Source organism: Enoplosus armatus, chromosome 11 (assembly GCF_043641665.1).
Source record: "Enoplosus armatus isolate fEnoArm2 chromosome 11, fEnoArm2.hap1, whole genome shotgun sequence".
In the NCBI taxonomy this organism is placed as follows: domain Eukaryota; kingdom Metazoa; phylum Chordata; class Actinopteri; order Centrarchiformes; family Enoplosidae; genus Enoplosus; species Enoplosus armatus.
This window is the reverse complement of record NC_092190.1, coordinates 17,914,750-17,929,233: the sequence shown is the minus strand read 5'-3', so window position 1 is coordinate 17,929,233 and position 14,484 is coordinate 17,914,750. Positions and strand designations below refer to the sequence as shown.

General features: G+C 38.3%; 1 protein-coding gene across 1 annotated transcript in view; it reads right to left on the bottom strand.

The window, feature by feature from the left end:
• Positions 1 to 14,484, bottom strand: part of thsd7ba (thrombospondin, type I, domain containing 7Ba) — a 117,583-nt gene that overhangs the window by 56,302 nt on the left and 46,797 nt on the right. Inside the window, exons 7-8 of the mRNA XM_070914555.1 lie at positions 6,576 to 6,767; positions 4,096 to 4,327 (exon numbers count right to left, since the gene is read on the bottom strand). Coding sequence (XP_070770656.1) covers positions 4,096 to 4,327; positions 6,576 to 6,767 — 424 coding nt within the window. The remainder of the gene's footprint in view (positions 1 to 4,095; positions 4,328 to 6,575; positions 6,768 to 14,484) is intronic.

Sequence of the window (14,484 nt, the reverse complement as noted above, 5' to 3'; positions counted from 1 at the left end):
ATAAACCCAAATGTTTCATTCTATCCATATTATGGAGGTATGTAACATCATCACAAGCTAAAGCCAGAGAGTTGAGATTCTGTGTCATTCCAAGAACTATTGCATAATATTTAGTTTTATTGAACAGTAGTTTGTTATCTCAGATTGCAAAGCCTGAATTTGTGACGAACAAGATTTGAATGTATATACAACAAGATCATCTGCATACAATTGAACACAGTAATAAGAAAAATGGTCGACCATTTACATTCTCATTGCTTTCTTTTTATGAAGATGCAATGAAACCACAACAATGCATGTTGAGAAAGGCCAACAGCATAGAGCCTATCAAAAGGAAGACAGTGATCCACTAGTTCAAAAGCTTTAGTAAGATCAATTAATGTGGCTCCTTTGTGATTACCACTCGGATGCAGAGAAAACAATCATCAGTTAATTTCAAGAGAGCAGTTAAGTTTGATCAAAAACCAAACTGAAACTGAGACATTATTATAATTATATATATTTTTTCTTTTTTCAAAAACAAATAATTGAACTAGGTCTGAAATTATTGGGATCAAGTGTGTCCCCACCCTTATGGAGAGGAGTAATACATACACATTTCCATATAGCTGGTAACTCACAAATCTAAGATGACAGATTTTTTTAAAAATTGGCAAGTGAATACATAAGAACATGAGATGCTAATTTAATGAACTTAGTTTCAAACAATATTTTATTAATGTTTTTTTATTTTGCTCCAGAATTGTTTAGGGTTTTTGAAATTACTACAAAGGCATTCTTTATAGTTACAAAATTCAGCATTTCTAACTTTAGTCTTGCTGATGTTTCTCAAAGTTTCCTAAACAGCATGTTCCCTTTTGCCCATGCTTTATCCCTTTGCCTAAAAAGAGATATCAGTTCAGACTGGATCCAAGGTAAATGTCTGCACATAACTTCTGAAAGTTTCCAGGAGGCACATTTATTGACTACCTTGGTGAATCCGGAGTAGTAAAAACATCTAATTTTCAACATCAGGTATTAATTGCAATCTATCCTAATCTTAATTGAAATCTCGTTTCACTGCCCCTATTCAATGTACTGTAGAAATACTTAAGAGTATTTGTGTTTGTGGAATGATACATAATACATGGAATGGATACATTTGTTGCCAGGACTGTGTAGCTAAAAGTAAGGGAAACTAATTTAGGATCAGTTTAAACAACCAGCTGAGTGCATTTATCTCCACATATACATGTACAGAGCAGCCACAGTAGTCTGTTGTTGCCACCAAGAAGACAGAGTGTTCTAGGAGGTAAAATCAATCAAAGTCCACAGCATGGCTGCTAATTAAACCTGAGAAAACTCAGGATATGCAAACTGTGTTCCAATGAATCATTCCTGATACGCCAAGGACACCATTACCAGGTTTTAAAGAGCACTTTACCAATTTCTTTGTCTTAAAATAGAAAATAATCCTGTATTTCCCATGTATTTAGGCTGCTACATATCTTGTGTAACATATCTGTAATGGACCCTTTGGCTGTGTAGTATTTTGTGTGTAGTGCAACCTTGAAGTGGTGCGGATTAATGCAGCTATGTAATTTCAAATAAGTCATAAGCTTTGATGTCTTCATCAACAAGCAGCCAAACCACCCCCCTCCCTAAGACACACACACACACACACACACATAGACATCCCAATTTCTTTTCAGAGTGACTGACTTCCATGCCCGACAAACAGATCCAGGTCTCACAAGAGACCCAGCATGGTGCCACATCCTACCGACTACAGAAAGCCAGCATGCACAGGAATGAGATCAAAGTATGCCAAAACATAAGGAGGCAAGATACATAAAACCCATCCTTCCCCAGCTTTATCCCTTCCCTCCTCTCTCCCTCTTTGCAGTGATGCATGCCAGAGGGCATGGCAACGCAACGGAGCAGCTGGGGGAATATTGTGTGGTATGCCCAGAGTGAGGGAGTCTGACTTACAGTCAAAGCCATGGTGTTCAACTGTGACATGGTTGGGAACACTAAATGTCTATCTAACTTTGTATGAGTATTAATTTGAGTGTGTTGTTACAGCCCAGCATCAACTGGTGTGCTTTGTCTACTCTGAACATAGTTCATAATAACAGTTAAAAATTTGAAAACTAAATATTAAAAAATGTCAATATTGATTTTGGTCTTTTAAGTGTAATGAGCATTGCTGTTATCAAACTGTTATCTTTACAGTATGTTATTATGAAAAATGATTATTTGGTGCACATATATAATAAACACTGTAATAGGTTGCACTGCTTTAGTTTGTTAATGAATATTTTACCTTCAATATATGAGAAAGAGGAGCAGAAATTAAGTCAAAAATTAATCTAATATTTTCCTGAGAGCTCTGATAACAAGAGAGACCCACTAACCTTTCACTGAGCCACTGCTCACTGTGGAAATTATTGCCAAGCATAAAATGCCTAGATGCTGAAGTGGCCCTTCCCAAGTAGCACAACATCAAATATATTCAGGGAGCATCTGCTCCTCAGATGGGAACGATTTAGAAATATTAAGGACCTTCCTGTATTTCAAACACATTTTAAGATAAACAGGGGTTAAAGCAAAGAAAATGGCAGAGTCTCCAAGCCCTGTTCTTTTTCAGTCTAGGAAACATGCTACCACAAGGTATCTATTGACTAAACATATCATATGAGGCTTGAGATGTTATGCTAAATCAATGCACACAGTCAAACACTGATCACGTCTTAGACACATGTTGGAAAGACAGCAGAAAACCCCAGTAACTTGTTACTGACAGTCAAAATCATTATGATGAATAGCAACATGCAGGGCTATGTGTTAGGTTGCTGCTCCATTAAATGAACACTATGCAGTTATATATAAATAGCAGAGAAGTGATTGAATTCACAGCATACTGTACAGGCGAGATCTGTTGGTGGAGCAGAAATGACAGCTTTCATTAAAGCCTCTGTGGTGGGAGATAGTACGTTCATAAGAAAAAAGCCTCTCCATAATCCACTTTATGGCCCTGTCAATAATATATCGAGCTAAAGAAGGGCAAACTTTGTGAATTATTTATAAATCTATCTTCCTGGTGTGGGCTATAACATCATTACAGTGACAGCACAAAAGCCCTTAGCAGTGTTTGATATTGTATTGCTGAAAGAGGAGTAGATAATGGTGGAGCATAAGCAAAATGAATCTCAGGTTCGCAAAAGAGAAAAAAAAAACCTAAAAACAGGCAGAAAGCACCAAAGAAGAGCTCAATGTACAAAACCCTGGGGATACAATTTCACAGTGCATCAAGTCCTCTGGGTCATTTGTCAGTAAGTAAAAGCATGCACTGTATATCTTCAAATAAGACGCTTTTGGAATCTTGAAACTTAAATGATTTTTTGTAAGAGAAACATGATCACCTCTCAACTCCTCCCCCAGATTTTACAAAGCTCTTTTACTCCTCACCCATAATTTACCATTGGTTTCTCCCGGGACCCATTTCCTGGTATCTCAAACTAAGCAAAGCAGCAGTGTCAGATAGGGATAGAGGAAGAAAACATTCTGCTACAAAGTGCCATTCTTATGCTGGCATAATGACTCAAGAACCGACATTTTAGTTGGCATGTTTCAGACATATAATTCTTGTTATTAAATATGTCCAGAATAGGTAAAACACTGATTGTTGGAGGGCTGAAAGAACATATTCACTTATTTTCTTTATGACCAAATGTCATATTACTCGAGTGAAAACAAACATGGAGGATACTGATACACCTGTGGAAAGTTGAAAAACATCTGCCTGATGTATACTAGGTTTGGTACAAAGCTTAATATGAAGCTTGATATGAAAAAAATCAAGTGTTACAGTAAAGCAACCAACATGTGAGCACATCTGGCGCAACACCATCCAAAGGTAAACAGGAGAAAGGAAGGAGGCAACTTGATTTGTCTCCCAACAGACTCTGTAAACAGTAAACACAGCGCTGCCACTAGAAAACTATTGAAAGTCTTAACATACATACTATATAATAGAATTGAAGTACATATTTCTCTATTTCATATACACAGTAGAAATGAGATGCCTTAGAGGTGCCTGGTCGGAGAGCATACCTTTTACTTATGACAGGTCCAATGTTCATCTTCATGCAGCTGACTTTGCGGATCTGAACACCTACAGCGCAGGTAAGGGTCCCATTCTGGAAGCCAGTTCCATTGAGATCCACAGAGGCTTCCTCAATACAGGGACCCCAGGTGGAGGCCTCCCAGTAGAACACCATGCAAGGGTGGTCATTGCAGACTCTCCACTCCTCCAAGGCCGGAGCTGCGGGACACTCCTTCCCTTCTGGCCACCAACACACAGGAAAGAACCACAGAGTCAAAGACACAGTGCTTATTGTATACAACTTGGCAAAAGAAAAACTAGAGCCAGTCCAACACAGCAGCATTATTATGCAGAGTACATGCAATTTGCACAAAATCTAAAATACATTTCACCTCGAGTAACAAGCTGTAGTTAGTCGCTGGAAGTCAAATGCTAATATTATCATTGACTTCTGGCTGGCGACAAAACAAATGTTTGTTCGGGTTAGCTGAGCAGACACTTCACAAGTTACAACTTGTAGAAGTTTGAATTACAAATGAAAAGTCACAGTAAGGTCACGGTAACAGAATTCATGGGCCAATTCAAACACTTCCCACAGCAACACCACAACAATCTTTTCCAGTCCCTGCTCCCTGTGTCCTGGTTGTCATATATTTAGTCATTAGTTGGACACATACCGTACGTTTCTATATTCAGCCTCAATGACAGTGCAACACTGAAAGCAATAAACCTGTGAAAACCTCTTATTTATTCACCAAGATGGTGTGTAATACAGCAGTAGGCTAATACATCAAAAATGCTAACGCATCACAGTGCAGCAGTATTATTACTTTTTAAGTGACTTTTTTCCTCTCTATTTACAGACAGGTGACACTGCCAGTTCAAGTGTATTGAGGTTGCATTTAAGTTCCAAATATGTAATAAATGAACATATGACCACTATGAAAATGATGTAACTTTTAGTGTTTCATACTGTGTCATCTTTCAAGTTCATGCAGTAATAGTCTGATTGTTTTTGGCAATTTTTTCTATTTCGTGTTTTTAAATCTACTAAGTCCTTTCATATCCGTGTCTTCATATTTTATTCATGTTAAGTTTGTATTGTTATATGACAAAAGATTAAATCAAATAAAGCTCTTATTTTTGAACACGTGTAACTGTAAATAACACACACACACACAAGATCCAATACAATACAACAGTAAACATACATCAAGGGCCAGTTCACTTGAAGTAGGATCATAGGTGTCATCTAGAGAGTGGTAAGTGGCCCTAAAGTGAACTGTGACTCACAGAAGAATTTGTCACTGAGCCACAACTGAATAAACACCTGCACCTTCCAGTCTGGTATGCATTCTCCAGCTCCCCCATACTGTCAGACTCCCTTACAAACATGCAGACATATGAACACAAATATAGTGCATACACACACACACACACACTTGCAGCACCTCTGCCAGCAAGCAGATAGCCAGCAACATGATAATAAACAACACAGTGTGGAACCTGGCTTAAGCTGTGAGATTCTTTCATCAGCTGTTATTGCAGATATGTGTTTGGTTACAGGGATTAATGGGTAGTAGCTGGCTGCCAAGGCTCTGCTGTCTGACTTGAAAACACAGCACTTGGAGTACGCAGAAAAATAGTGGCCAGAGAAAGAGCCATTCATAATGGATAGTCAAGTCAAACCTAAAATGTTTTTGAGTTGAAACGTGTCTAAATAAGATTCTGAAAGCTACAGAAATAGGGGCCTAAGTAATTGAGTTGGTGAGGGCACTCTGATAAACACTTTGGCTCAATCAATCTTTATCTTTTATTTGCTGACTTGAGCTTTGAGTTGGTCCATGGGTTTCTTAGTTTTGATTCCCAGTGACAACATCAATATAATATATCTTGGACTTTTGGAGTTCTCTATTTTGAAAAACATCATGGTGCAATTTGTTTTCTTATTTACTGTACCACAGCGGTTTTTGTGAATATACTGGTATTTAAAAACAGTACTCCACCAATTTAAAAAAAACCTGGCACCTACATTACCCATAATGCAAATCAACCAAAGGCAGTTCAGTTGGAGATTCGGGTGTGTTAGTAGCGGCTAATGTAGCTCATGTAACGTCACTTCTTTATAACCCCACCTTTTTTTGTATTGTCTTCAGTCCCAACCGATGCTGCCTCAAGTGACATCACACACTTGAGGCAGTGAACCTGCTTTGTACGTTGTCACCCAGGTTTCCCCACACTCTCGGTTTTGTCACCCAGTAACAATATTACTGTACTGTTAATATTTATTTAGTATGTAGAGAATTACAAAACTACAATTACAGTGTAAATTATTTGTCCTCCCTAACCTCTTTGTCTTCTTCCCTTGTATATAAAGTTTTGTACTGGCACTGCTTAGTATTTAAGAGGTACCCTGTATGTAACAAATAGAATAATCTGAGGAAAATAAAACCAAAAGTCAGGTTAGTCAGAGGGGATGTTGCATCACCTTTTCCTGGGATGGCCAACACAGTGCGAGTGCGGCTCTGTCGACCCTCCGCTGTCTTGGTGGCACAGCTGTGGGAGCAGGGCAACCAAGAAGACCAGGAGCCAACTACACAGTCTGCAGGACAGGCCACCTCGCAGGCCACTTCTGTGGGGGGAGGGTCGTCTAGACAGTGGGCAACCGGCACATCTTCTCCTGAGGAAAGCAAGTTAAGATAAGAAAACTGAAATGGACATAATGAGATTGTGAATATGAACACATGGTAATGCAGGTGTATAAGACGTCTACGTGGTTGTAAATAGTAGCATGTTCAAGAATTGGTAATTATAAATTGTAGCATGATGATGATAAAATCCTATATTGGCAAAGTTTGTCAAATGCAAAAGGTTGGGGAAATTTCTCCTCAATTAAAGATTCACACCAAACTTCAGTAGGCATCCTTCTTAAGTGTTAAAACAATTCTGTCAAATACAAAAAGAATTTAAATTCATCTAAAGAAAATTATAAGGCCATCCCATTGGTATTCTGAGCCGGTTTTAAATCCTTCAGCCTTCCTCATGCAGTCATGTTATGAAATACTTATCACAGCTCCCAGTTAACTCTTCTTTCAGTGAAACAGCTACAGGTGAGACAGAGCCTTTTCTCTTTACTGTACTTCCATGATAATGACTCTCTTATTTTGTGATTAAACATTAAAATTACAGAAAAAAACCTCTCACTGAATGTTAATTCACTGAATAATGCCCTTGGTAAGAATCCATCCCCTGTATTTGTTGTTGGCCCCTGCCCAGAGTTAGCAGAGTGCCACAGATTTCGCAAAGGTCTCTTTGTCCAAGAGAGAGAGAGAGATCAATTTCAGAAACAGATGCCATCCTGATGTCAAAACAATGCCAGCAGCAGCCGAAGCACTGTACGCTCACACACAGCAGTATCATTAACTTGGTTGAACTCTGCCACTTCATCATGGAATATGGTTTAACAATAACAACCCTGGGGCAGATTTGTCATCAATTTGTCTATTTTTTTCTCTCTCTGAGCGAATACCCTTGAAGCAGAGGAGGGCAGTGGAGAGAGCAAACGTAGGTACCGCCTCATCAGACAGATGTGAAACACTCCCTTGGGGAGTTTGGAAACCTTTTGCTCATAAAGTTGAAGCATCAGAGATCTCCAGCCATCAAAGTAACTGGTGTGTATACAGCAGGAGACGTTCGTCTGCTCCAAGTAATGGTGAAGTCCCACAGGTTACTGCATGGGATGTATTATTCATTAGTGAACATACAAATGGACATAATATGGAGGGCTCTCTAGTTGAAGTTAATGAACAAAAAACTATTCTCAAGCACCTGGTATACGCATTGGCATTATGTCTCTAGTATGGAACATGTGAAGTAATTACGTGGCTGATGAAGGAGTTAGTATTATAAAGTACAGTAAACTTACATTTGAAACTCTGAAAGAAAAGAAAATTACTTCTGAGTGACCCTGAATAATCTTTATAATTATATATATATGTCCAAATACACCAACTAAGCAAAGATCTGGGGGCTGCAGCACTTGAATAGGAATTATGCAGTTACTTTACATAATTGTTTTGATCTGGCATTAAGCTGTGGGAAATATATTGTCTTGGTTCAGCATGGCTCCTACCTAGGTAATTACTTCAGCTGTCTGTGCTTTAAACAAAGTGAGCATAAAATGAAACAGATTCTGTGAGTCAACCTCTCTGACCCACATTCAGAGGTACAGACACTGAGTACCGTTTCTTTACCATCTATATGGTTTCTGTGTAAATTTTGCGGAGATAAGAGACCTATTTTGCACTTGGAATGTGAAAATGGACAATGAGATACAGCAAGACAATGTTAACTTTAAAACTTTAAATGGGACCTGCAAAGTAGAACGTTTTATCTAAAGTTAAGTAAACGTATTACTTTTACAGGTCCAGTGCAGAGAAATCAAACCTATTATTTTCAGGTAGAGGACAAGCAGCCTTACCTTTACAGATGTGACAAAACAATATTCATGGCACACTGAAAAATACTGAAAAGGTGGAGTTTGTAAAGGTAGAATTTCTCTGTCTTTGCAGCATTACACGTTCCAACTGTCAAATCAATGCCATTCAAAAATAATGTATTGTGGCCCTGAGGTGTAAAGCACAAAAACATTGGACAAAATAGAAAACACAATAACATTTCATAAAATCCATAACCAAAGAACAGAACTGAACAAAACAGGAATCACAAAACAAATCAGAGTAAAATAACCTTTCAAAAAACTAATCGAAATTTCATAAAACATAACATTACAGAAAAGAAAATATTAACAAATCAGAAGACACAAAAACTTCCCTTTAAAAACACAATGACATTTAAGTACCTGGGATAATGGAATATCCAAGGCTATGCAAACATGTGCTTTGCACCTCATGGCTACTGTACATTATCGGTATGATCCTTCAGGAAACATATCAGACTGTCAACACCTATTATTTCAAATCTAGTAGATCAAAGATTCATATTGCTATTTTCCACCCACTATTCATTATATGAGCTGCAAATTAGATTCCCAAGTAAGTTTCAATTGCGTTTATGGAGTATGAATATAAGTTATAAAAGAGTTACCTGCTTCGTTCTGCTATAAGACTTTATAGTTTCAGAAAAATCCAAGAAGCACTGAAGCCAGCCAAAACCTCACAAGCTCCGTTTTCTCTACAAGGTCTTATGTACTCTGGAAGGTATTTAATTTATGGGTAGGGGTTACAGTAAGATGATGACAGCCAGCAATACCATCTGACTGGTTAAAAAACGATCACCCATTGGCGACTTCCAACAAGTGTTTTATGACACAATATAGTGCACAAAATGGTGCGATCAAGGCTGTCAGAACACAAACAGACCCTATGTTCAATTAATTAATGAAAAAACTAAATGAGGCTATTTTGACACATTTACAATGACAACTATAGGTTTTACATTAAACAAATATATGGAAGTATGTAATGTCATGCAAAACAAAACAGGTTCCCTCGTGAACAATTTAAGAATTGTTTAGATGTATTATTATTGCCAGCGGTAGAAGTATTTGCTATCCTTACAAACAGTAATTATTCAACAATCATTCTGCTGGAAAATCACAAAGGACTAATGACTATGTTCGCAAACAAAAATCACAAAAGACTCACTAAGCTTTGCCTGGAAACACTGCCTAAAGAAAAATGGTATGATAACATGAATCCAAAGTTGTGTATGTGTGTCTATGTGTGAGACTACATACGGGGGGGACTCTGCAAATAGATGGCTGCCCTAGGGGTCCTTTTGCATTATTAATACAGGGATCTGTCGTTGGGGCTCTTACTCAGATATAATACCACTGCCTCCTGCATGCAATTTCAACATGATTTCTATTCTGCTCGCCCACCCACCAATTAATCGTCTTCATTGTTATTATTCAGGTAGATATAGAAAAAAAAAACTAGAAGTCCTCGCCTTTGCTTAAAAGTTAATAATCACATCCACTCTGTGCGGGCAGCTTTTAAGACAAAGCTGGCGGGCGAAAGCAACGAGGTAAAATGGACAAAATCACTGTGAACATCAAAATGGACAAACTAGCCTGGGTCACTAATTACCGCTGTATTCGCCTGCCAATCATGTGACTTTAGAATTGCATAATTAGTGACAGTCACACAGCCAAGTTTACGGCTGCTTTCCCGCGTTCATCATCGCCTGAATATTGTTGTTGTTGGGTACAGAAATGTCAGTAGGTTTGGGAAGGTTAGCCAGCATGCATCTGTAAAGGGTTAAAGCTGCCACGTCAGCTGTCAGTCACGCTGTCAGCGTGCCCCGTGGTTGGTAGTTAGTTCGGGATATGGGACTGACTACTCTGTGAGTGTGAATGGTTGCTGTGGGAGATGTCAAAACAACTTTACTAAGCTTGGGGCAAAAAGCCAGTGGGTTAGGCTAACACAGCTTTTTTTGCCGTAGTTTACAGCCCAATAAAGTACAATAAGTGCCCATTAGCCTCTCTGTGTGAGATGCCGTATTATTTTTAACTCAGTTTGCAACAACTGTAGATATCCTTCATTCCTGCTCAAAACTGCATGTAACGCAACTTCCTATTCACGTAGCTAACATGACAATGAGGATGATGTTGGGTTTTAACATGGTTTAAGGTTGAAAGCCACATGATGAGGCGGGGGGGGGGGGGCCTTCCTGTCAGTCATAACCCAGTTAATCTAACAGACACATTTTACACAATAACATTCTTCACTAAAACATTGAAAGGCTTATTTTGAATAATTAACTAATGCAAGGGAAAAACTGACTATCCCATAGAGTGAGGAGCAATAGCAGATCGTTGGAAAACCGTAAGTAAATTCAAAGAATCAGAATAAATGTAATTACAGTGAAACAGAACAACCAACAATGGAAAGATAAAACAGGGATTCAATGGGCTTTGATCATAAGAAGATGCAAGTCCCCAAATATCAAACAGTCAGACAGTCTCATTAACTGAGGGCAAAGAAATCTCAAGTCCAATTGCTATAGTTCTTATGCTATGCTTATCATGCTATGCTATGCTGTTACATCACACCTTGACAATCATGCCAGAGCTGTCAGCCTATCAGCACTTTCAAACGTTGTGTATTAACAGGTACAGTCCTGTGCAATACATCTATTCCAGAAAGACTATAAAATGGTTATATTAATCACATAAGAACTTCAGTAATACAGTTAGCCATTTTGCATTTGGTATGGCTATAAAATACAGTGCACAGATAATAAAGGTGTCAGTGCAAGGACTGATTGTGTCGTAATTTGTAAACACTACAGTGAACTTCTGTTGGACTGATGAGTGCATATTATACAGAATACAGCCACTATTTTTTTCCAAACTCTTTGAGAACTGCACCTCTTATCTACATAGCTTGAAGTGGACCGGCAGATGGCAGGAGACAGGTGAGGAGAAGGATAAACATAAGAGAACTAAAGGTGTGTCCAGACGGTGCGATAAACCAGACTGATGCATTTCTTGTCAGACTAGTAACACAGTTTTTTCCCCAGGGGTAGATCCCTCTGGATCATACTCCTGGCTGAGCCCCAAAATGTCCTTAAACACCCCTGGGTTTCATACCTCATGTATTTGCTAAGCGATAAAAGCTGGCATTTTGGTGATAGATGATGTTTTCTGATAGCTTGAGCAGCCATAGATAATAATTCAAATCTCCTTCGAATAAACTTTGCTGGGAAAGTTCTGTCTCTTACTCTCCACAGGCATAGACTTAACTCAGAAAACTTCATGAGAGAGTAGTTTTATGCTGAGAAATTGGAAACCAAACACTTACTCTATCAGGGAGTAAAGAGGAGAAAACATTCCATGTCTCCTGGGCGCCTGTCACTTCATTGAAGTTCACAATCTTCAATGGTAGCTACCCGCCAGTTCAAATACCTTCTTCCCTTACTCCAGTTGAGTGTAAATATATGTTAACATCAACGACTTGAGATATGTTATTTTAACATTCTTTGTAATATCTTCATACAGCGAAGGTACACACTGGCAGAGTTTGTAAACCCATGCTCCAAGTGACTCAATACTTAAATAAAATAATAAAATCAACCATTCAAAAAATGTCAGCAATTCTTACGTTCAGAACACAAAAGCATGCTCCTAATTGATGCTGATCAAGCTCGTCAGCCGAGAAAGCCAGGCCGTAGCTGACCTTTCCACAAGCACTGGCCATCTGCAATCAATGAGAGTTGGGTACTTTCATGTACTTTGAGGGATGATCGATTCTGAGGTGTCTGATAAAGGATTTTAACACATACAAAAAAAATCTAAACTCTTTTTTTCACAAACAACATTGTCAGAATTCATCATTTAGAACTAACATATTGTGAAGTTTTCTGTTGGGGATACATAACTCAAGATACAGTAGCTGATCGTTTATGTAATATAAGAATATAAACTTCATTTGTAAAGCAAGTTAATAAAACTTCCACTCAAGTGAAATAGACAGTAAACAACAGACAATGAGCATAATACAATAAAACAAGTTTGTACTTGTACTGCTGGCACATCCAGCAAATGCTGTATGAATGTTCTTATGATTGTTTTCGAGGGTTAAAGCAGCTTTTAAGTGAATGAGAGAGGAAGCTTCTGCTTAAAATGGGGACACTGTGAAACTAGACCAGGGTAATAGACCTCGAGAACTCAAATCAAATCAGCTTTTTAGACAAAGACAAGGTCAGCTAATGTATTTGTATGACTAGAAGGCAAGCTGCTACTATTGAATGATACATGCTTCCACAAATATCATATCAGATTATTGTAAATAATCATTTCATCTTTGCAGCAATGTCACTCCTACGTCTTCTTTCTCTCCCTCCTCTCCGCCTTTCTCACCCTGTCAAATATTTCTGCACTTTTGGAAAAAGCGAAAATGATTCAAACCCCGCCAACAGTGGTTGCACATACAGGTACTGTGCTCTCCACAGTCAGTCTAAACATTTCTGCCAGCTCCAGATTCCCATTGCTCTCTCCACAGAACTGTAAAACACTGTAAAATATTATTGGAAACTCTTCACAGAAACCACACCACATACCCAGAGATGTTGCAGATAACATCATTAAGCATTCACCTCCAGGCCTGGATTTACATTGCTTTGATTGAAGCTACATGAAAAAATATCTGTGATGAGTGGTGGTTCATAACATACACTACTTGTTTTAGAATATACAGTTTATCTTAGAAACTGTGTATTGAGTTCAGACTTTAACCTAAATCCTGATTCATGGTGGAAATTTGTGAATTAGTAAGTCAATTTTCTGATGTTGTTTACAGAAATTAAAATTAAATAGAACAGTCAGATGACTGTTTTATTTAATTTTAATATTATGAGTTCATAATGTACCAAAATATCTGACTCTTAATGCTCCTCTGAGCATCTTCTTAAAATCTCATGTAATAGTTTCCTAAGTTTAGTGTGAACGCATATGCCAGATGATCTGAAGCAAATGATCCATTAGCTTGAGAATTAAAATTCTGGTATGTTTTTATAATTGGGAAATGATCAATGCTGTATTTATTTCTGGAAAGGACTGTTATCTCTTCAACAATGCACCCACTACAAAGAGCTTAGTTGGATGAGTGGAGTTGGTGTTCAGATTGACGAGACATACATTGAATCTGGGAAGAATGTTGAGAGCATGCCAGTAATAATGTGATGTCAGACTTTATTTGCTTGTAATATCTTATTTCAACTTTGTACTGAAATAATTTTTTTCGTCATAAGGGTTGTTTTGTGTTTGATATAGTGAATATTTTAGGTGGTAGAATTCAAATAAACCCTGACCTTAAAAGACTTGATTTGAATTTGATTTTACCCAGGAGAGAAGTGTGTGGCAGCGCGTCCAGCATTTCAGTATGACACAAACAGTGTCTCTACTTGTGTAACAGCTGAGGAGGAGAGCTTGAATATGTTGCATCAGCATGTGGCGACAGACTGGCAATTAACCACTGCTATCTCCAAGGTCTACTACATTTATATATCAAGCATAACAGAAAAGTAACTAAAAGCATCTGGAGAAAAAAGGGGGTCACCGAGATGAAAAAAATAAAAAATAAATCATAGCAACAGAACATATTCTGCCCATCTACTTATCTCATTTTCCACCTGTCACCATCTAACTAAAATGTGACCAACCTCCGATTATTTCGACACCCGTTCATCCGATCGACGCCACACTTGGCGGTGTATTGCCGAGGACCCAAGGAAATGTAGTGTCGAGTGCGGGTGCTTGAGATCTACGGGACATATTTATTAGTAGTGTGTTACTACCACCAGTAGGTACAGCTAGCTCTCCGTCGCTTGCTACAGTACATTCAAGAACAGATGGCGAAAGAGAGACCGGCGAG